The sequence below is a fragment of the Dipodomys ordii genome, unplaced genomic scaffold (assembly GCF_000151885.1).
Source record: "Dipodomys ordii isolate 6190 unplaced genomic scaffold, Dord_2.0 Scaffold37, whole genome shotgun sequence".
NCBI classification, from domain to species: domain Eukaryota; kingdom Metazoa; phylum Chordata; class Mammalia; order Rodentia; family Heteromyidae; genus Dipodomys; species Dipodomys ordii.
The window spans coordinates 4562659-4587719 of NW_012267253.1; the positions used below are offsets into that span (position 1 = coordinate 4562659).

The 25061-nt window shown below is 36.2% G+C and overlaps 1 protein-coding gene across 3 annotated transcripts in view; it reads right to left on the bottom strand.

The window, feature by feature from the left end:
- Window positions 1-25061, bottom strand: part of Thada (thyroid adenoma associated) — a 314583-nt gene that overhangs the window by 213002 nt on the left and 76520 nt on the right. For 2 of the 3 annotated variants that reach the window (XM_013017946.1, XM_013017947.1), the window contains exons 23-26: window positions 24432-24564; window positions 21239-21352; window positions 17964-18086; window positions 11592-11683 (exon numbers count right to left, since the gene is read on the bottom strand). In XM_013017946.1, the coding sequence (XP_012873400.1) occupies window positions 11592-11683; window positions 17964-18086; window positions 21239-21352; window positions 24432-24564 (462 nt within the window). Of the gene's footprint in view, window positions 1-11591; window positions 11684-14720; window positions 14761-17963; window positions 18087-21238; window positions 21353-24431; window positions 24565-25061 lie in introns of those variants that run through there. The other variant, XM_013017948.1, reaches the window with a different exon arrangement.

Below are 25061 nucleotides of genomic sequence, written 5' to 3' on the forward strand. Positions count from 1 at the left end.
TATTGAAATGAAAAAAAAAAACCTAGGGATGTTCCAAGCATTCCCCAAAACATATAGACTACACGCACATATATCACAGAATATGTACGAATCATTAAATCAGGATCTATGGCTCAAGCCTATAATCCCAGTTACTCCAGAGGCCATAGATAGAAAGATGGTAATCTGAGGCCAACAACAGGCAAAACCAAAAGATCCTTCCTGAGAAATAATTAAAGCACAAGGGTCTAGGGACATGGCTCAAGGTAGTAGACAAACAGCCTAGTAAGCACAAGGCCCTGGTTCAACCTCAATAATTAAAAGGAAAAAACAAAAAGCAAATGATGAATTCTTGGGTTATCTTAGAAAACAGGATACTACTTGATTCTCAGTAATAATTTCTTCTTCTTTCTTTCCACTTTCATAGTAAGATCCTGCTCCTAGATTATTCTGTGCCTGCTAATTTTTGTTTTGGTTTGTTTTATTGCATGCATACTGTATGTTCCCTAAGAGTGGATTGTTCTTGAATCCTTTGGGCCCTACCACTAAGTCTGGCACTTAATTAGTTATTATTATTTAATTAATATTAATTCTTAATATATTTACTGGCAGATATTTGACTACACACACAATGTCACTGCAGATTAAAATAAACCTTCTGCTATTGTGATTTTAAAAAGACAGAACAGTGATATTAAGCACAAGACCATGAAAATCATTAAATTTCAACTTAATGGGGAAGAGGGGCAAGAAGAGGCTTCTAGCAGGAAAAAAATGTCCACAGAAAAAGCCATGGATTCCATGGAATTCATAAGGTTTAATGGCAAGACAATCAGTTTGGCTGTACATGAGGGCATGGCGTCAAAGGTAGCCAGCCGAAAATGGGAAAGGTTAAAAACACTAGATAGATAGATAGATAGATAGACATATATATATATATATATATATATATATAATTGAATATTTACTAATGCTAAGTCTATCTGTAGAAAGGCTATGAGTTATAGTCATATGGCAACTAAAATATATTTTCTCCAACGATAGAAATGTTATAAATGATGGCATTATAAGTAGGTAGCCCACAGAAATTATTTATGCCACCACTACACCATTATACATTCACAATGATAAAAGATTTAAAACCAAGCTACTGCATTATTGATAAATAATCAAACAAGAGAATACCATTGAAAGAACATCTTTGATTTCCTTAAAAAGTTGAAGCCTCAGGGAAAAGTAACTTAATTAAAGCAAGAGGGAGATGGTAATAGTGACCTAACGGCCTACTATCCACCCCCCACATATATCCAAACACACAGAAATAGACAGACACCTGACTGACTGGCCACAGTCTTGCAGATTAGGGATTCAATTTGTTGATCAGTTCATCACCAGTGCTATAAGCACTATTTTCCCCATTCCAAAAATCAGTCCTTTGGAAAAACAGAAAGTACCCTTTTCATCATAAAACAGCAGATTATAAATAGAATGCCATGTAAAATTCAAAAACCAGTCTCTTTAATAGGCCTCTTTTACTCAGGGATATAGCCCTAAGACCTAATGCAGTGTCCACATGAAATAAACAATCAATGAATCCTTGCCTTAGAGACTCCTTTTTTGGGGGGTCTGGTCGTGGGGCCTGAACTCTGGGCCTGGGCGCTGTCCCTCAGCTCTTCAGCTCAAGGCTAGCACTCTACCACTTGAGCCACAGTGCCACTTCCGGCTTTTTTCTTTTTGCTTATGTGGTGCTGAGGAATCGAACCCAGGGCCTCAGGCATGCAAGACAAGCACTCTACCACTGAGCCAACTTCCCAGCCCGAATCCTTGCCTTAGAAATGAATGGTGAACACTTCCACTATGCTCTCTGTCCTAGTCTCATTTATCATCTAACTTTCGTTCACTCCATGTCCATTTATGCAATATAATCTCATATACAGCAGCCTCCTCTCTACTTATCCAAATCTGACCATTCTTTCCCTCCCTGAGGCCTGATCTCATCCACAGAGTTGGATGATGTTTCTGAAGCAGTCTGATCTCTCAATAAACAATAAACTTCTCAAAATTCAAGGCCATATCATAAATATTGTTTTAACTTACAAGAGTGCCAAGGTATATAATGATAAATATTCAACAAAAAACTTTATTGATCATATTTTATTTTAAAAGTTCAGTGTATAACAACACTAGTTAAAAATTCCTGGAATTAAAAAAAAAATACACTAGTACTACTAAAACTAATAGTTATAAAAACTAAGTTCTGAATTTTAAAAAATTGTCAAAGTTCCAAAGAAACTGTTCCCTCCAGTTTTAACCTCCTTGACTCTTTCATCTCATTTGGAAAATAGTTCTATGGTATTTTTCTAAATGTATAGTGACGAGCAATAAATACTGACTGTAAACCCACTGATAAATGAAGACTTTATCTCATAGTCTTAGAAGCAAACTTGACAAATTATGTAATCCTAGTATTACATTATATTAGTCTAGCTCATATAAAATATAAGCTACAAAAATACAAAAGCTAGCTGGGCGCTGGTGGCTCACGCCTGTAATCTTAGCTACTCAGGAGGCTGAGATCTGAGGATCGAGGTTCAAAGCCAGCCCGGACAGGAGAGACCATGAGACTCCTATCTCCAATAAATCACCAGAAAACCAGAAGTGGCGCTGTAGCTCAAGTGGTAGAGCGCTTGCCTTGAGCTGAAGAGCTGAGGGACAGCGCCCAGGCCCAGAGTTCAAGCCCCACGACCGACAAAAAAAAAAAAAAAAAAGGTAAGAAAAATATATTGACTTATAATTTTCTTAAGATGCACAAAGAGGATGCATACATTGCCAAAATTCCACGGGACATGCTCAAACGAAAACAACAATGCCTTGGTTATTAAGAAGGCAATCGCCTGAAGCAGAACTTAACAGAGATTATTTGGTCCATGCAAGAGTCAATATTTAAGAACACAATAACTAACTCCTACTTCAAGTTCATGAACAAACTTCTTTTTAAGAACTTCTTTTTAGTTAAAATTTTTATTTCTGGTTTTCCTACCTATAATCCATGAACCTAAGAATGAACAAAAACTTGAAACATAAAACAATCTGGTAGATCAATTTGTCTGCATATTATAACTTCATTTGATTTTGAGCATTTCTCAACAAGGGTTATATAAGACTTGTATTTTCCTTCTGTCTTCAGACTGAATGTTCTACAAATATCTCTGGAAAACATAACATCTACAGACCAACGTTCTTGATTTTAAGTCATTCATAATATTTACAATTTTATGACAAGTAAAATGTCTCTCCATATTCTACATTAGGATCATTTGAATCTGAACTAATATAATTGCTAGTAGAAACTTCAATTTTAAATAAACAGCTAATTCATTAAGCTAAGAAAAATGATCAGCACTAGTATTATGGAGTTGAGCAATCGCTTGACTTTTCTGTACCCCAATTTTCACATCTGCAAAATGAGAACGGGATTAGACAATTTATTATATTCTTTCAAGTATAAAAGCAAATAATAATAAGCGTTAGTCTCATTTTAAAGATTTGACTGAGTGGTTTATTGGCGATGAGTCTCACCAACTTTTCCTGCCTAGGCTGGCTTTGAACCGTGATCCTCAGATCTCAACCTCCTGAATAGCTAGGATTACAGGGGTGAGCCACCGGTGCCCAGCTCAACACAGGAAACTATTCGGTATTTTTCTTTATCTCTATCTAGATGAAAATTGTGGGGGGAGGAGGGTGCTTACCAAGTTAAAAGAAAGAAAAAAAATAAAAACAACAACAACAAAAAACCCACAACCCAAAACTGCATAATCAGTATTAATGATATAATCAAACTATTAATAACATGATCAAACACTGGGTGAAATAGCTCATTACTCACAGCCTGACAAAGTAAAATCTATAGAAAAGTGACTTAAAGTTCCTAAGAGCTGTGTTTTGGTGTGTTCTCTGCACATGGAGGGTGATTTGTGTTCTCATCATGACACTTTCTGCATACCTTGGTCACCAACTCCTGTGAGATGAAGATTCTGTCTCCCTCACAAGGAGTTCATTAAGGCCATCTCAGACACAGAAAAATGGGTCTGGGAGGTGCCAACAACAGAACAGGCTGCAGCAAAAAAGCCAACTGCCATATTCAGGATTGTCAGTTCTCTAAGGTCACAGAGTATTCATGATTCTTCTCTGCATCCCAATACCTAGCAGAGCATATATTCCAGACTGAAAATAGAACAAATGAATATTCAATAGAAAAGATGAGAATTCATAGGTCTGAAAATGTTAAGATTATCCTGGCTACAAAGAAAATTCTCATTTTCAGTTTGGGCAAATAGGTGCTTGCTGTAGCTACTATGTAGTTCAAAGCAAAAAAAAAACAAAAAAAAACAAAATTCTGAATTCTAAGAATTACGTTCTTTAAAACATAGAAATCCAATTGCCCGACAGCTCTCACTTTTAGTTTTGGAAACTCAATTTTTTCTTAAACAATGGAGTTGTAACCAAAGAAACTGTGGAATCTCTTCAAAAAACTGTGAAGAACTAGAAACAAGCCAGTCTGTCTGGAAATTGATTAAAAACCTGCCTGTAGGCAGGATGCTTGGTTTCCCTTAGGATGATCCTCTCAAATGTACATTAAGGCTTTAAAAAGAATAATAACAAAAATACTAAAATATTAAAAATAATTCTGTCATTTATATCTAGAAAAATAAAATAATTTCAACAGCTCTAAACATAGTGAAATTTTATTTGGGCCTAATAATGGTTTTACAAACACATTTTGTTCGTAAATGGTACTATAAGCCAACCTTAACCAAATTAATTAATATTAGCTCTTTTAAACATAATGAACAAGATTATTACTGTTTCACCTTTTAAATCTGTTCCCATGTATTCCAAATCTATTCAACCTCTAAGCTTTTAAAGAAACTTTACTTCCCAAATACTCAGTTCAATTCTTTCCATATCACCCATATCACACTGTGTGGTGTTTGTATATGGTGGTTTTTTTTTGGGGGTCCGGTCGTGGGGCCTGAACTCTGGGCCTGGGCACTGTCCCTCAGCTCTTCAGCTCAAGGCTAGCGCTCTACCACTTGAGCCACAGTGCCACTTCCGTTTTTTTTTTTTCATTTTGCTTATGTGGTGCTGAGGAATGGAACCCAGGGCCTCAGGCATGCAAGGCAAGCACTCTACCACTGAGCCACCTTCCCAGCCCTGTATATGGTATTTTCTATCCTTTTCTGATTCACAGTAACAATTTTTGTCTCCCTAGCTGAACTGCAATGGTCCTTGAGTAGCGTAGAAGTTCTATCCCTCAATTATTTTCACATGTTGACACTGAGTTCATGATAAGTGCCTGCCATGAATTTGGCACCAACATGGAAAAATGCAAAAGCAATCCTAATGTACATTGTAGCTCTGTACATAGAGCATAGTATGGCTACTTCTTAGTAAGGCAGACAGACAACCCAAGAAGACAACAGTAAAGCTCTTCAGGCTGCTACATATTAACACTTGCCATGTATCTGTGACTAGCCTTGTTGGATGGTAATACATACAGAAACAAAACGAATACCTAGAGTTAAATAGTAGTTCTAGCAAGGTAAGCCTGCTGACAAGCTGGTGAAGGCTACTGTGCAAGTACAGCCCATTCCCCAGATCACAGATTTATGCTGGCTCTGATTTTACAGAGGCTCAATTATTCACTCTGTCAGGTCAAGTCAGTTAAATGGCAACAAACAGAAAAGAAAGACATTTTTAAAAATTAAAATAATGGGGCTGGGAATATGGCTTAGTGGTAGAGTGCTTGCCTAGCATGCATGAAGCCCTGGGTTTGATTCCTCAGTACCACATAAACAGAAAAAGCCAGAAGTGGCGCTGTGGTTCAAGTGGTAGAATGCGAACCTTGAGCAAAAGAAGCTCAGGGACAGTTCTCAGGCCCTGAGTTCAAACTCTAAGATTGGAAAAAAAAATTAAAATAACATATTTCTTTTAAGATACCTAAGTGCCAGGCATGGTGGAACATACCTGTGATCCTAGCATTTGGAAGGCTGAGGCAGGAAGATCTAGAGGTCCTGTATGTAGCCAGGCTGGGCTGGCTAAAGGAGAACATACAAGGAGAATACACAAAAGGAGAAATATACAAACAAACGGAGACTATACAAAAAGGAGAATATACAAGTAAAACATGTTTTTTAATTCTTCACAATCCAAAAAACATACCTAGAACAAGACCGATGGCTCAAAAGTTCAATCATTACAAGTATATCCTACATACTTTCTAAAATGTTGTTATTAGCGAAGATTAATTATACATACATACATATGATGCACTTTGATCAAATTCATCTCCTCTATTCTTTCTTAACCCCCTTTCTCCTTTGTTACTTTTCAAAGACTTTTAGTGGGTTTCTTTGTGCTACTTCCTTTACTTAGAGCATATTCAACCCTATCATCCTCTCTTTTCTCCCTCCCTCTTCTTGTAGATTCCTAACCCCAAAAGTCCCCATTTTGTTCATACAACTACTTACAGATTAAAACACAAAAAAGTCCCCCTTCTATAATTATGTCTTTTTTAAAGGTCTGGATTCCACTTATAAGCAAAAACAAAAACCCCATGTTTTTGTCTTTCTGAGCTTATCTTGTTCAACATAATAGTTTTCAATTATATCCACTTTCCTATAAACAATGTAATTTCTTTCTTTCTTTTTATTTTTTTTGTCGGTCGTGGGGCTTGAACTCTGGGCTTGGGTGCTATCCCTCAGCTCTTCAGCTCAAGGTGAGTGCTCTATCACTTGAGCCACAGTGCCACTTCCAGTTTTCTAGTGGTTTATTGGAGATAAGAGTCTCAAGGACTTTCCTGCCCAGGCTGGCTTTGAACCCTGATCCTCAGATCTCAGCCTCCTGAGTAGCTAGGATTACCGGCGCCAGCCACCGGCACCCGGCTCATAATTTCATTTTTATAACTGATATTACACATATAAAAGACTATATTCACACACATATATGTCTCCTCATTGGTTGTTGGGTACTTAGGCTGATTTTGATTTTATTATTTGGCTATTATAAATAGTGTGCTTCAATAAACCTGAATGTTCAGGTACCTCTATTGTATGTTGACTTACATTCTTTCAGATATATGCCCAATAGTATTATAGAGGATTATATGGTAGTTCCACTGTTAGTTTCTTGAGGAACTCTCATAGTGTTTTCCATAGTAGCTGTACTAATTTACATTCCCACCAATTATGCTTAAGGGATCTTTCCCCACATCCTCACTAGAATTTGTTGCTGTTTTCTTGATCATTCTGACTAGGATGAGATGAAATATAAGTGTCAGTCTGATTTGCATTTCCTTTATGGCTAAAGATATTCAAAGTCTTCAGGTATTTATTTGCCATTTGTACTTCTTTTGAGAACTGTTGGTTCAATTTATTTGCTCACTCACTTAATGGATTATTTGTTCTTTAAGTGTTTAGTTTTTTTGAGCTCTTTATATAGTCTAGATATTAGTTCTTTCTTCAAAGAATACTTTGCAAAGGTTTTTCTACCATTCTATGGGTTGTCTCTTCATTCTAGCAAATGTTTCCTTTGACATGCAGAAGTAGAATTTGATACAATCCTTATTCTTATTCCTGTAGTAGTTTTAGAGTTTGAAGTCTTAAAGGCTTTAAAACAGTTTGAATTGATTTTTATATGTGAGTACACTACATACTTACAAAGAGGGAGGTTCTTTCCTTTATACATGTAAAGGGAACTTCTTAATTCCTACTAGAAAAGTATCATTTTGGGGACAGAGAAATACTGTACTTTACCAAATTTGTAATTCTAGTGACATATTTTGAGCTTGGTATTTTAAGAGTGATCCAAAGCTAGTCCAAACCTCCTACTTTACGGAAGATACACTAAAAGCGCAGAGAGGATAAGTAACTTGTCTCAGTTGGTCATCATGACTATCAGGATACAAAAGGTAGAAACAGAAATTAGATTTCTGTCTCTCTAGTAACAAAATTTGAATATTCATGAAGCAAGTATGTCCTCCTATATATCAGACACTATATGTATGCCTCCTATATGTCAGACTCTATATGCAAGCCAACAGGTAAATAAAAAATAGCAAAATACTAACTCCAATATTGGCCACAGAAAGTTCAACCAAACTCTAAGACAAATGAATGAGTACCATATCAGAAACATTGGCAGAGAGAAATAGCACATCATATCTCTAATTGCTTAGGACTTCGAGTAGAAAATAAACATCTGATAGTTTGTTTTATGTTCACAAATCCCATAGGGCAGGGTCTAGATCTTATTGTTCCTGACACGTAGATGGAGAAACTGAAGTGCAGAGTAGATAAATGAGTCTATTAAGGTCATCTCCAGTGGCAGCAAAATGCCTAGAAACAAAGTTTGTTTATTCCGAGAGATATTTTTTTCCCCAGTAGATGGAAAAGCCAGATGTTCTTTTTATGTCCAATTCCTTTCAGATCAAAAGCATACGTTTACAAGATTGTATGCAGGACCATCTTCAGTTGTGAAATCAAATTTAACTGTCCTGAAGTTAGTTATTTTATCACTAAGTAACCAATCTACAAGCCATCATTTCTAGCATTCTTAAAGTGCTCATTATATATACAAGAAATAGATGGAAATGTTTCTACCCTTAGGGGATTAGTATTTCAACAAAGAGACATAAACAAATAAACCACTAAAGCAGAAGAATTGTCACAAACAATTGCAAATTTAAGAAATAAGTTTTATGCAGAAAATCTAATGAGTGCTGCCAAGAAGTATATTTTTCTAAGATTAAAAAGACAAACAGTAACCTATATAGGTGATGTCATATATTAATCTTCAGATTGCTGAGATAAGGACTCTTACCAAAAATGTTTATCAAATCAAAATAAATTATTAACATTCTGTTTCCTTCATTTTACTTTTTAATTTTACTCAAGGAATTAAACAAACATTCTGCTTCCCTCTTTCTAGGAAAGCTGTCATTTTGCAATCTGTTTTATTCAAAGTGAAGTAATTTTGTGTGTGTGTATATGTGTGAGTGCTGGTCCTAGGGCTTGAATTCAGGGCCTAAATACTATCCATTGGCTTTCTTGCTTAAGGCTAGTGCTTTATCACTTGAACCACAGCTTCACTTCCAGCTTTTTTTGAGTAGTTAATTAGAAACAAGAGTCTGCCCTAGCTGGCTTCCAACGTCAATCCTCAGATCTTAACCTCCTAACTAGGTAGGATTACAAGCACCCAAAATGAATTTCTAATGGAGTAGAGAGAGAGAGACAGAGAGAGAGAAAGAGAGACAGAGACAGAGAGACAGAGAGAGAGAGTGTGTGTGTGTGCATGCGCACACATGAGAGAGAAAGAAAAAGGGGGGAGGGAAGGAGGGAGAGGAATGGGAGAGAATATCCAGAGGTTGGATTTAGACTTGCATCTTTTCTGGCAAAAAGAAACATTGCCCTACACCACTACTCTCTTTCAGATGCAATCTAAATGAAATAAATCTGATCATTTTCTTAAATATGCAGTCTCTTCATAAAACTAAAAGGGAAGAAAGGTGTGGTAGCATACACCTGCAATTCTAGTACTAGAGAAGTTAGGGCAGGCAGATCACAAGTCTGTGGCCAACTTGGACTATAGAGCAAGAATCTATTTCAAACTGAACATAAACAAACCATAAATGAAAGAGAAAAAAAAGCACATCTTCATTTTCAAGTCAGCTTCAAATACTAGTTTTACTTGTTTGACAATCTAATATTTATATCACTACTTATTAGGGCCTTATAACATGGCCCAAATATTTTAAACCATAGCATATTATAGAATTATTAGCACAAAAGGAAAACAAATAGTAACTCTAAGTTACTGTCAGGAAGAATTACCTTAAGAACAGACTAAAAAGTAAAATTATAATCATCCTTCTTAAGAAGTAATGTTTTGTTTTAAAACTATACTCTAAAAGAAGAAAAATTCCCTGGTATTTCCTGTATGTACTCAGGGGATTTATACTTAAAGCCAGTTACCTTCCTTTAAAATATTTGGTGAATGTTATAGGGTGATAAGTAGCTATTTAAATGACAATTCAGAACTAACACAGTGGGCTTTACTAAAATTACTGCCAGCTTGTCATATAATTACTTCATGTTATTTTAAATTTCTAACAGTTATGTCCATCACATAAAAATGTATTTAATAAACAACAGTCTAAACCTAAAGGTGAAGCATGCAAACTTTTTTAGGCACGAGAGGAAATGGTTCTGAATTTTTTATCTAAGTCTCAAGAGAAAGGTCTTTAGACCTAGATGAGGCTCAAAGTTAAATTAAACATGCAGCGACAGTGACATCTAGTGTTAACAACTTCAAGCCCACTGAACTGCTAAGTAGGGAAAACTATTAATAACTTCCTTAAGAACAATTTGTTATATTATATATGAAAAAATATTCACTACCAAATTGTTCCATAAGCTTTCTTCTGGATATTATATAAAAAAAGTTAAGAGAGTAAACTAAATACCAAAAGTAGAAAGTATTATTTACTTGTAGGTGACCAAAATCTGTTTCCTCAAGAGAGCTCAAGGAAAAGCTAATCTGGAAGTCATTCTGATAAGAAAATCACAAATAAACTCCAACTAAGGCACACACGCCAGAAAAAGTAGATTAGACCAGGCCCCAGTGGCTCATTCCTATAATGCTAGCTACTCAGGAGGCTGAGATCTAAGGATCGCGGTTCAAAGCCAGCCCGGGCAGGAAGATGTGATACTCTTGTGATTCAAGTGGTAGAGCACTTGCCTTGAGCTGAAGAGCTCAGGGACAATGTCCAGGCCCAGAGTTCAAGCCTCATGACTGACAAAAAGAAGAAAGAAAGAAAGGAAAGAAAGAAAGGAAAGAAAGAAAGAAAGAAAGGAAAGAAAGAAAGAAAGGAAAGGAAGGAAGAAAGAAAGGAAGAAAGAAAGAAAGAAAGGAGGGAGGGAGGGAGGGAGGGAGGGAGGGAGGAAGGAAGGAAGGAAGGAAGGAAGGAAGGAAGGAAGGAAGGAAGGAAGGAAGGAAAGAAAGAAGGAAGGAAGGAAGGAAAAGAAAAGAAGGTTAGGACATTTCTGAAATACTTGAAAAACATATAGAAGAAAATAACTTTAGTTAATATACTGAGGAACAAGTCTGCTTTTCAGCCCTTGCTACCTTGCTGTATTTTGAAAGGTTGACTTATTAAATAGTTGCTCTAAGGGTCTAAAATTTGGCAGCATAGGTTAATTGCTATAGTATTTTTATGGATATTTTTGCTTTTGTTTTAATTTGGTGTTGGTCTTGGGGCTTAAACTCATGGCCTGAGATCTGTTCCTGAGAAGGTATTTTGCTCAAAGCTATCATTCTACAACTTGAGCCACAGCTCTACTTTTAGCTTTTCTGGTAGTTAATTGGAGAGAGGAGTCTCATAGACTTTCTTGCCCAGGCTAGGGCTGAACCTCGATCCTCAGATCTTAGTCTCTTGAGTAGCTAAGATTATAAGTAAGCCTCTGGCACCTTGCAAATTAAGCAGAATTTTGACAAATTGTTTTTGGTTAGTACAGTATCATATAAAGATAAAGTTAACATTAAATGGAACTTACCTATTTGTTTTGGAAAGTTCATCCTTTCTTCTTTTAACACCAAATATTCTAGTGATCAAGGAACTAAAGAGAAGTGTGGATGAATTTCTTACCTAATGTAAAAATAAACACACAGTTAAACACTCATGGCATGAAATCAATATTTATAATGTTTAAACTATATATTCAAAACCATTACCCAATTGGACTAAATGTTTTTGTTCGTAAACTAAGACCACTTCTACAAAAACCTTTATAGTAATTGATTCAACAGCTACTTTTAAATTGAGCTGTACAATCTGAATATATATATAACACACTTCTTCCTATACTTCTAATATTATTCATCGTTTTCATGATGTCTGTACTTGAATCATCACATAATCCTTCTGGACAATGAATACTCTAGGAAAGACCTAGTTCTTCTAATTTATTTGTTGGTCATGGGGCGATGTCCCTCAGCTCTTCAGCTCGAAGCTAGCGTTCTACTTCCGGCTTTTTCTGCTTATGTAGTGCTGAGGAAACGAACCCAGGGCCTCATGCATACAAGGCAAGCACACTACACTCAAGCCCTGAGCCACCTTCCCAGCCAGAGAAAATACTTTTAATATTTTAAAGAATCTAAGTAATGGGCTGTGGATGTGTCTCAAATGGTACAGTGACAGCACCAGGCCCTGAATTCAAATCCCAAAACAATTACCCCCCTCCCCAAAATAAGATTCATGTAATGAATACAGCCAAAAATAATTAATATTTAAGATGTTGTTTATTAACCTCACAATGGCAGTAACCAAGTAATATTAACCCTACAGTTATATGAGATGGCTGATGAGTAATAGTAAATGAGAGACGAACATGGTGCTATATATTATACTATAATCTTATACTGTATATTACACTATAGTCCAAGCACTTATGAGACTGGGGTAGGAGATCCTGAATTTGAGGCCTGGGTTACAAAGAAAGATTTCTTTCTCACAGAAAAAGAAAAAAAAAAAACAAAAAAACACACAAACAAAGGCCAAGAATGAACTAGAATTATTTCCAAACCAATGTTTTAAGATGAAATTTCATAAAAATTTCTTGAATATTCTAGTATTATTGAAATTCCACAACTGGTTTTTAAAATCAGGTAGAAATGTGTAGGTATGTACTATTACTATTGACTCCTCTTCAGTGTGCAAAGCACTATGGAAAACACCCAGAAATAGAAAATGCATAGTTCTGCCATCACAGAACTTAAATTCTCATTAGGTAGGTATCATCATATGTTATGTTAACTAGCAATATAAGCTGAAAGGTCATCCAAAGTAATAATGCAAGATTTAGAAAACAACTTACTGAAACAACTAACATAAGAATTGGGAACAGAAATGTTTCTGTTGCACTGAGCAACAGAGCTAGTGTTTCAGATTCAGCAGACTCTTTGCCATAGGGAAGATAAAAGAAGTGTTGTCACATCTTCTGCTTTTCCTTTTAAAAAAAAAATCCAAAAACACTTACTTTTATGTGAAATCTCACTATTTTGAAATGCTGGCAACAAATTAAAGGGTGGAAAACCATGGTGGAAGCCAAATAAAACAGTGTCAGCCACATTTGTCCTATTAGCCACTAACCTCTCCACTAAAAACCCAGACCTCCATTTATACACAGAAGCCTTAGAAGTGATTTTAGAGATACACCAGCACAAATCACCCAAAAATAGCAATGAAATCCTAAAATTGAACAGTTAAGGAGATTAATTCTACAGTAAGACAACAAGTCCTACTCTGTGCCCCGCCTAATATCTCCCAAACAGCAAATCAATCCATCTTGTTACTTCATCAGTATTGACTCTTGAATATTTCCTACACAATTTACTCAAATAGCCCCCAGACTACTAGGTTTCAGATGACCTGATAAAGACATCTTCCCTTCCCAGAAATCCCATCAACACAAAAAGAAGATCTGAGATATAGCTAGAGGTAGATATTTGCTTAGTATGTATGAGGCCTGGCATTGATACCCAGCAATGCAAATGTACATAAATGAAAGAAGGAAAAGGAGAGGGAGACTGAGAAGGAAAAAGAGGGAGAAAAGAGAAAACAGAAAAGGAAAGGCAATATAACTATGATAAAATAAAACACGGACCAAAATAGTTACATTTTGTCTAGTAAAACAAACACAGTAACAGAAGCAAAAGATTCCTTTATAACCAGTGTTAAAAAGAAAGATTATAAGCCAGACACTAGTGGCTCATGTCTATAATCCTAAGTACCTGAGAGACTGAGATCGGAGACACTAGTGGCTCATGTCTATAATCCTAGCTACCTGAGTGGCTGAGATCTGAGAATCACTGTTTGAAGCAGGCTAGGGCAGGAAAACCCTTGAAATTTTTATCTTTAATCAACTAGCAAAAAGCCAGAAGGAAAGGCAGAAGTGAGCAAAAGAGCCCAGTGAAAATGCAAGTTCATGGGGCTGGGAAGGTGGCTCAGTGGTAGAGTGCTTGCCTTGCATGCATGAGGCCCTGGGTTCGATTCCTCAGCACCACATAAGCAAAAAAAAAAAGCTGGAAGTGGTGCTGTGGCTCAAGTGGTAGAGCGCTAGCCTTGAGCTGAAGAGCTGAGGAACAGCACCCAGGCACAGAGTTCAGGCCCCACGCTGGACCAAAGAAAAAAAAAAGAAAATGCAAGTTCAAGCCCTAGTACCAGCACCAAAAAAAAAAAAAAAAGATTATTAAGAAAATTACACAGAAGTATGTGTGTGTAGCCTTTTCTGGGTGTGTATACACAGATAGAATTAACAAATAAAAATAACATGGGGGGAAAAGGGGGAAGAAAATGCATTAAGAAGATAGCTGGATGGTGCTATAACAGATGGCTCTTACACTTCTTACTATGCTTTTATTTTCAAATTTTATGCAGGAGCATATATTACGTGTAGGGTCCTCAAAATTACTCTTTTCTTTTTTTTTTTAAAAAAAAGGTCATTCATTTCTAAAACTTTGAGTATAAACAAAAGTTTGAAAAATCACCAGGTTTTAATCTCATGAAACCTTTTTACAGAAACCTATTGTATTATCTGAAATTAGCTGAAGAAAACAATAGAGATATTGTTGGGAGTCAGTTTGATGATCTTTCATTTTCCTTATGATTGAATCACATTCCTTACCTCTGACTGAACTGACTGTATGCAGGTACTGTTCTGCTTCCTGTAAATGCAAAAGGGAAACACTATGTCCTCAAGAGTCACCATGTAATACTCCTAGACAGAATTCCAGAAGTCTGTATCTCTGACAGGAAGACGTCTAGTTTTCTGAGTAACGTTGTGAATTATTCATTTCAGGAAGTCTCTGTCTTTGGCTTACACTGCAATAGACTAATTCTCATTTAGAGGCTTACTATTTAGGTAGGAAATGCCATGTGCATATCATTTATTGGAAAGCTTGCCTTTCTAGCAAATATTCCATTCTGCAGACTTCAGATCTTGTTTTTTTCCTTTCCCTTTGTCAGGTGGGGTGTTGTGTGTATGTGTGTGTGTGGTGTATGTGTCACAAGGGTTTGAACTCACTGTGTGTGTTTGTGTGTGTGTGTCACAAGGGTTTGAACTCACTGCCTGGATGTAGTCCCTGAGCACTTTTGCTCAAGACTAGAAGGCTAGCACTCTACAGGGCCACTTCCAGTTTTCTGGTAGTTAATTAGAGGTAAGAGTCTCACAGACTTTCCTGACTGGGCTGGCTCTGTACCATAATCCTCAGATCTCAGCATCCTAAGTAGAGCTAGGATTATAGACTTGAGCCACCATTTTTTGTTTTTGTTTTTTGTAAGTTACACTCAACACCTATAAACCACAGGATATTTTGCCTCTATTCTAAAGGTTACAATGACATGAAAAACAAAGCAAACAAAAATTTTGGGGTCCCCTTCCCCCAGTAATCATGTAAGAAACTATTGAAAACTTTTAAAATATAACAAAGTGTACATGGTATTGAATCAAAAGGTTTCTGCAGAGCGATCATAAAACAAAGGAAACTGACATAGTACTTAAATTGTTCCATTTTAATGCTCTGTATTTGAGTTTTCAACTTTTGGCAGAAGATATTTGTAGTACTTAATATATAAATACAAAAAGAAAGGCACATCACAATAATAAAGAATTATTCTGCTTCTAGATCAATAAACTAAATTATTTACGGAACACAAATCAAAAGTAGAATAAAACCAGGCCCTGGTGGCTAATACCTATAATCCTAGCTACTCAGGAGGCTGAGATCTGAGGATCACAGTTCAAAGCCAGCTAAGGCAAGAAAGTCTGTGAGACTCTTCTCCAATTAACCATTAGAAAACTGGAAGTGGCACTGTGGTTCAAAGTGGTATAGTGCTAGCCTTGAGAACAAAGAGCTAAGCTCCCAGACTCCAAGTTTAAGCCCCATGCTGATCAAAAATAAATAAATAGAGAGAGAGAGAGACTAAGATATCTCTTCATACCTACTAGGAAGTGTCATCATTTAAAAGATGTAAGATAACATTATTGAAGATGTAAAGAAACTGGAACTCTTATACATTGCTGATAAGTATAAAAGTGCATTGCTGCTGTAGAAAATTGGTGATGACTCTCCAGAAAGTTACACTAAGTTACACCTACCATATGATATATGAACTGAAAGCAGCGACTAAGATAACTTTTGTGAAGTCATCATTGCTGCATTACTTATAACTAGCAAAAAGTGAAAACAACCTAAATGTCTATCAACAGATGAGTAAAGAAAAGATAGTATATACATATGATGGAATATTATCCAACCTTAAAAGAGAATAAAATTTCCGATATATCCTACAATGTAGATGAACCTTAAGGATATTATACTAAGTAAAATAAGCCAAACAGAGGGGAAACTATTTCATGATTCCACTAAGAACAAGCATATTAGACCAAGTAAATTCATAGAGGCAGAAAGTAGAACTGAGATTACAGAGGATTGAGGAGTAAAAGATGAAGAGTTAAGTGTTTGGAGGTACAAATCTTCTGTGTGGCATGGTAACAACGGTACAATGATGATGTATGTTAATATTAAGCACTGAATTTTGTATATGTAGAAATGATTAAAGCAGTAAAGTAAAAAGAAAATCAATTGTTTAAACAAAGGTATTAACCTAGTGTGTGTTTACAACACACATAAATACAAAATACATAGCAATAACTGCACAAAAACTGGAGAGAAACAGAAGTATACTATTACTAAGTTCTTGAGTTTGTATACTATCGCTTGAGAGTAGGCTGTAGTAAAATAAAGATATATATTATAGCCAGGTACTGGTAGCTCACAGTTGAGACCTAGAGATCTTAGTTCAAACCCAACCTGAGCAGAAAAGTCATGAAACTCCATCTCCAATTAAACAACAATTGTTAGACTAGAGCCAGATGCCAGTAGTTCATACCTGTAATCCTAACTACTCAGGAAGCTGAGATTTGAGGTTCATGCTCTAAGCCAGCCTGGGCAGGAATGTTCATAAGACTCTTAACCTCAACCACCAAAATGCGGGATGTGGAGCTGTGGCTCAAGTAGTAGACCACTAGCCTTAAGCTTAAAAGCTAAGGGACAGCACCCAGGCTCTGAGTTCAATCACTCGTACTGATGCGCGCATACACAAACACATATACACACACAGCCAGACTAGAACAGCACCCAGGCCCTGAGTTCAATCACTAGTGCTGATGCACACACACGCACGTGCACGCGCACGCGCGCGCACACACACACACACACACACACACACAGACTAGAACAAGACTCAAGTGGTAGAGTGCCAGCAGTGAGCAAAAAAGTAGAGTGGGAATATGAGATCAGAAATTCAAATCCCAAAATATAAATATTGTAAACTTTAAACCAACTACTAAAATAAGTCAGTAAACCAACAAATGAGACAAACCATAAAATATAAAAACATCAGTATGTAGCTTAATCTAAGGATTTATCCCTTAGAAAAAGTCTCTAGCCAGGTGCCGGTGGCTCACGCCTGTAATCCTAGCTACTCAGGAGGCTGAGATCTGAGGATCACGGTTCAAAGTCAGCCCAGGCAAGAAAGTCCATGAAACTCTTATCTCCAATAAACCACCAGAAAACCAGAAGTGGCACTGTGGCTCAAGTGGTAGAGTGCTAGCCTTGAGCTGAAGATCTGAGGGACAGCGCCCAGGCACCAAAAAAAGTCTCTAGCAAAATACACTAATATATATATATATATATATATATATATATATATATATAAAATCATATATATATGTATATATATACATATATATACATATATATGTATATATATAAATTATGTATTTGATCATCCATTGGCAGGTCAGTTTATTTAAACCTACTCAGAAGCACAATTAAGTCAATGAAAGTAAATGGCAAATACTCACTGCCCACACTGGTGATGTAAAACCCAGAATTGCAGCTTTGGCTCCATCAGCAACATAAGGAATAATGTTTTCTCCCAAACGTGTATCTCTGAACAAGGCTCTAAGGATATTTAAAGCATGAACCTAAAACAAGAAGTTCAAAATTAGTAGTGGGCTTAAAACTATGGTAACTCTAAACCTGTAAATAAAATTGTACAAAGACACAATTCATAAATGAAATGCACTAAAAACACTAAATAATATAAAATTAAAACTGCTAGTAATATTTGAACAATGAAACAAAAAGAAGCTTGATCAGGTGGATATATGCAGAATCCTGAACCTATCAAATAAAATTGCATATCCTTTCAAGAACTTTTTTTTTGGTGCTGGTCCTGGGACTTGAACTCGGAATCCGGGCACCGTAACTGATTTTTTTTTTCTTAAGCCTAGTGCATTACTAATTTGAGCGATGGTTCTACTTCTGGCTTTTGGGTGATTAATTGGAGACAAGATCTCATGGACTTTTCTGCCCAAGCTGGCTTTGTACTGTGATCCTCAGATTTCAGCTTCTTGAGTAGCTAGTATTTCAGATTTGAGCCTCTGTGTGTCTGTGTGTGTGTGTGTGTGTGTGTGTGTTTTAAATGACTTAAAACCTAGCCACAGATAAAGCCTCAATAAATACCAAATAACCACTATCTTATATTCTCTGATCAGAATGCAACTAGGCTAGAAATAGGTTCGATTTAAAAATTTTTTAAGTTTTTTTATTTTGGTGGTACTAGAGTTTGAAATCAGTCTTACACTTGCTTTGCTTATGCTATACTGCTGAGTAACACCTCCAGCCCAGCTTTTTGCTGTCCTTTTTTTTTGGGGGGGGTGCAAGAAAGAAAGACCCTATGCTTGGGACTGTACCTCCCTCCTTCCTCCTCTTCTTCCTCCTCTTTCTCTCCTTCTCCTCCTCCTCCTTCCCCCTCCTCCTCCCTCCTATCCTCCTCCTCCTCTTCTTCCTCTTCCTTTACTTCCTCTTCTTCCTCCTCCTCCCCCCCCACTCCTCTTGTTTCTCCTTTTTCTATTATGTTAGATTGACAGCATTTATGACATTCTTGATGGTTCTTTATGTTATTGTGTGCAAATGTCTGTATCTGAATTCTTTAATCAAAGATCACATTAATATCATTCATTTATTCAATAAATGTGACATACAGGTAATATATTTTTAAAATAATGTAAATAGTGAAAGCTTTACTCAATTCAAAAATAACCCAAAACAGAATACATTGGATGGATCTTGTTTTTGATCCAATCTGCTATTCTTCTGAATAGCAAAAACAAAAATTAAAGGAACTCATGATTACTAAACCAGCATTACAAAGAATTTTAAAGGGAGAAATACAATCTGAAGAAAACAATAAAAATCAAAGAAACACATCATACAAAAATCACTAGAAGATCAATTTAGTAAACACAGGAAAAGGAAAAAAGAACAAAATACAGGAAATCAAAAGAATGACAGGAAACATGACATATCTCTCTGTAACAGCCCTAAATATTGCTGTTCATTTTAGAGACAGTGTCTCACAGATGCTTCTGCTTGGGCAAGCTTTAAATCAAAATTCTCTTATATCACCCTCCTGAATATCTAGGTTTACAGGATTAAGCCACCAGAATTTAGCTAAATGCACACATTTTTAAAACTGTTCAGAAATGAAAATGAATTGGAGCTTACTAATCTTAAAAAATAGTATGTGGATCATGTAAAAGATGGCAAAAATGTAGAAAAATAATAAATACTAGTTTGAGTTTGTGACCCTGAGAAGGAAAGGGAATAAGACGGCAACGAACTGACTATGTATGTAACTCTATCTATAATGTTCCTTAAATTTTAATTAATTTCAAAGTTGCTTGTTACTGTACTTTTTTTTTGCACAATGACATATATCAAAGATACACAATAAGAATAACAAATAGCCAGGTGCTGGTATCTCACACCTTTTATCCTAGCTACTCAAGAAGCTGAGGTCTGAGGACTGAGGTTCAAAGCTAGCCTGGGCAAGAAAGTGAGACTCTTATCTCCAATTAACCTCTAGAAAACCGGAAGTGGTGCTGTGGCTCAAAATGGTATGCACTAGCCTTGAGCATAAAGAGCTCAGAGACAGTGCCAAGGACCCAAGTTCAAGCCCCATGACTGACCAAAAAATCAAAACAGATAAACTATAAGAAGATAGTGGGAAAATTGGTCAAAGACTAAATGTTTAGGGGGCTGGGAAGGTGGTTCAGTGGTAGAGTGCTTGCCTTGCATGCATGAGGTCCTGGGTTCGATTCCTTAGCACCACATAAGCAGAAAAGGCCAGAAGTGGCACTGTGGCTCAAGTGGTAGAACGCTAGCCTTGAGCTGAAGAGCTGAGGGACAGCACCCAGGCCCAGAGTTCAGGCCCCACGACTGACAAAAAAAAAAAGGCTAAATGTCTAAATTTAAATTAATGATGGAAAGGATGACATTGATCAAGATGCATTGTAGTCATAAAATGACATATTGAATTGAAACCTTTTGTACAACTGCTTAGAGATAATGCAGAAATCTCATTCTCATTGACCACTATATACACATATTAATAAACACAATTTTTCATTCTAGTCTGGTTATATTTTGTCCCTGGGCTCATCTTTAACACCTCTCACAGGCTCTGGAATAAAACCACAGTAAGGTATTATGCTTAATTGTAAACTACAACTGTCTGTCTGACTAAGCATGGGCCACCCACCACTGGGAAACACTGAGAATGTCAAGACTACAAGGTACAAGAAGTATTATTTACAACTTAGTAGTACAGTCAACCCAGGAGGCATGTTTAACCCAATTTCATATATAAGTAGTGAGTAAAGGTGATTAAACATAACTGTGAATGCACCAACAGTAAGGTATTATATTTCAGGAAAAGATTCAATTGTTGAATTATAAGTCTATCAACTCAAAGTTTTAAAGTTAGACTGCATATTCATTTTCAAAATTTTAGGTGCAATATAAATACTATTACAATATGCTGTATCAGTTGTATATTTGCATTAGTTTTAAAACTAATAATTTTTATCAACATATGTCAACCAAAGTAATAGTTCATTTTGTGATCAGGAAAGATCAAAACAACTTAAAATTTTTTTTCATATAAAACTTCAAACATTAGCCTACCTTCAAGAGCTCTGTATCTTCAGCAGATGCTTCTTTTTAACCAACTTACAGCCCAGATTTAAAAACCATTGCCTTCCTATCAGGAAAGCTATATTTCCATTATTACCTGGGGGACTGTGCTCCATGAGTCTTCTGTAGGCCCAGCCAAAGAGAGTAACTCTTTCATTGTTATTTTTAACAAATCCATCTTGCCTTTCTTTGGTTCAGATGCTAATAATGCCTATTTTAAAAAACAAGGCAACAATAAAATCTTGTGGCAAGTTCCAGATCAATAAACAATTCCCAATTTTGATAACACACACCAATAAAAATTTCTCTTGAACAATAATAAAAACCCTATGAATGAAATTTTCTGTAATGTTTTTTAAGTTCCCTAGAGATTGACTAGCTATTCATCTCAGAAGAGTTTACTCCTGAAAGACCAATCATATCAGGGTATTTAAAACTCCATGCGGAAAAAAGGAACACTGGAAATTCCAAAGGGATTTTTATATTTGAATTATCAATGAGCTGTATATTTACTGTGGCTAACACTTTGCCAATATTTTTTAAAAACACACATAAAAATGGCTATTATCCCACTTGAAGCAACAAAGAAGAATGACATACTGATACGTGAGACATTAATACTAAGTGAAGGAAGCCAGACACCAAAGATCACATACTACATGGTTCCATTTACATGAAATGTCCAGAAGAGACAAACCATCTAGAGACAAAGGTAGATTAGTGGTTGCCTAGGGCTGGAAACAGCAGAAGCAGAGTGAAATAGGAGTGAGTGTTAATAAAGTTGAGGAGGGCTGCATGATGTTCCAAAATTAAATTGTGCTAATGGCTGCACAGCTCTGTGAATACACTAATCAATGACTTATATACACTTTAAATACATGAAGAGTATCCCCTAAGTGAATTTATCAACAAAGCTGTTAAAGAACAAAAAATATCACTAGTCACATTCTGAGACTCCCTCTACATCTACTTTTTGTAGAATATAGCTACTGGTTTCCCCAAGAGAAAGTTTTGGGTTATTCAATGTCTTCTGTACCATATATATATATATGTGCATACATAATATAGGATTATATATAATTTATGTTATGTATATATAATTTATCTGAATACTTAACAAATTTTGTTTACACAAAAAGTTCATAAATTAAGCAGATAGCTTTTTCCCCACAGCTAACATTAATCAAAGGTTTCCACCAAAACAAAAAATACAACCATACTGTTAAGTCATGCTAAGAGAAATGGGATTGTTTGAGAAGATATTTCTAATAATCTAGAGTTTACTCAACCAAAATAAGAAAGCTACATTCATTACTGAAGTGTCTTCTGAGAAGCACAGCTTCTTTTTTTATTACCAAAGAACCAAGCAAAATTATGGCACTTTTGCCCAACAAGACTTAAGGTAAGAAAGTACTCCTGCTGACTATTCTATTATTCTGAACAATACTCAACTCTAGCTGATATAATAAGGACACAGCACAAACATGCAACAGGACCTTGTGGTTACCATAACATTTGTCCTTTGACAGAAAAATGAACATAAACACACCAGGACAGAAAGAATTACAAGAGACTGAACTACCCTGAGCCAGACTGGGTCAGATCAGGAAGGAGTTAATTTCTAAAGGTCATCAAATTCATCCAGTAGAACTAACCCACTGACCTGTCAACAACCTATTCAATTGTTGTCCAATTATTATCAAAATCATAAAGGAACTTTGGGAATTATGAGACAGAAATCAGGTGGGGGCTGGGATGTAGCTCAGTGGCAAACTGCTTGCCTAGCAATTGCAACATCCTGGGTTCAATCCCCAGGACCAAAAGAGAAAAAGAAAAAGAAAAAAAAAGAAATCAGCTAGGTGCCCATGGCTCATAACTATAATTCTAGTGATTCAAGAGGCTGAGATCTGAGAATTGTGGTTTGAAGCCAGTCCAAGCAATAAAGTCCATGAGAATCTTATCTTCAAATAAACTACAAAAAATAAAAATAAAAACCCACAAATAGAGCTGTGGCTCAAGTGGTAGAGCACTACTAGCCTTAAGCAAAAAGCTAAGAGAAAGCACCTAGACCCCGAGTCCAAGCCTCAGAACTGGTAAACAATAAATAAATAAATAAATAAATAAAGGGGTGGGGGAGAAAAAAAATATATATATATGGGCATTAATTTCATTTATCTTCTTTGCTTTTATTACACTTATAGAATAGGATGGGGTCTAATTTAGTAATGGGTGAAACTGGTTTTTATTCTTGAAGATCATGAAAATAATAGTCTTACTTACTTGGTGGAAAGAAACTGTTTACCAATTAATTAACAGCACTACCTAGATGTGTTGACACTGAATTATCTTTCAGGTATGAATATAAAAAACAAGAGCAAACAGTATGTCTAGCATGTCTTCTGTTAAGAAGCTGCACTTAAGACACACAAATCCTCCCATGAAGAGGGGCTTGGGTGTTTACAGTTCTAAGCTCAAGACTCCGGTTGGTTCAGTTCTTACGACTTTGTGGCCTTTGACAGGTCAACTTGTACAAACCCTAGTTTCTTCATCAAAAATGTGTAATGGATGATAACAGTACCTATCTCACAGCTTCACCAAGGATTAAATGAGAAAATACATGTGAAATAATCACTAATAAATGTTGGCTACTATTAATATTCATTTTATGAGCTGTTCACTGGTGCCTTTGCCTGTAATCCTATCTACTCAGGAGGCTGAGATCTGATGCTCAAAGTTCAAAGACAGCCCAGGCTGCCTTATCTCCAATTAATGATCTGAAAATTGGAAGTGGCACTGTGGCTCAGGTGGTAGAGTGCTAGCCTTGAGCTGAAGAGCTCAGGGACAGCACCCAGACCCTCTAAGTTCAAGCCCCATGACCACCACCAACACCACCAACAACAACGAAAAAGATTTACTTTAAGAAACTGTTAACACTGGTTGCCTATAGAGTCTTAAGATCTTCAAATGACAGAAAGGTTATTTGTTGTAATTTAGTAGGGGAAAAAAAGGCAACCTGCATATCCTACAATGAAATGAATGAGTCACAATGATGTCTGCTTACTTAATACAGACAGAAATCTATACCACTATCTGCTTATATTACAAGATTGACCTCTTACAGGGTTTCTTCCAAGAACAGATCTGTCACAGAACATCTTGTCCACACATTCAAACAAACTCATAAGACATTAATGTCCCTTTCACATTATGCTCATTCACATGTTAAGGGGGTTAGAATATATTACTGAAGGACAAATAAACAAAACAGCTATAGCCTTATAAAGTACCACCTGTATGTAGAAAGGAATCCCAGCACTGCGCCTCGTAGCACAAAGTTTGGATGAAGGATCACTGTTTTTAATTTCCTCCAAAACACTCCATAACCATTGTTCGGGTAGCTTTTGCAGACTCACATTAGGGCACCTAAAAGGTAGACATAAGCAAACATCTGAAATTATCAGGTACCCAAAGGAAAAAGTACAAACTACTAATGTACAACTGACACTGTCAGAAAATAGTTGGCTGGTGCCAGTGGATCATATCTGTAATCCTAGGTACTTAGGAGGATGAAACCTGAAGGAGTGAGGTTTGAAGCCAACCCAGGCCAAAAAAAAAAAAAAAAAAAATCTGTGAGATTCCCTCTCTGATTAACTAGCAAAACTAAGAGGTGTAGCTCAAGTGATACAGTGCCAGCCAAGAGCAAGAAAGTCAAGCAAGAGCAGAATACCCTGAATTCAAGTCCTGATATCAACAGGCATACACACATACGAAGATTTTCAACAAAAAAGTAAAAATGTATAATTTATTATAGTTTATGTTCTATATTTACAAAGATTATACAGCATTAAATTATATTTTAGTAATTACTTTCATCTCTCTCAAAATGTGACCAAAATTTTGAGCCAGGGTTTATGGTTATT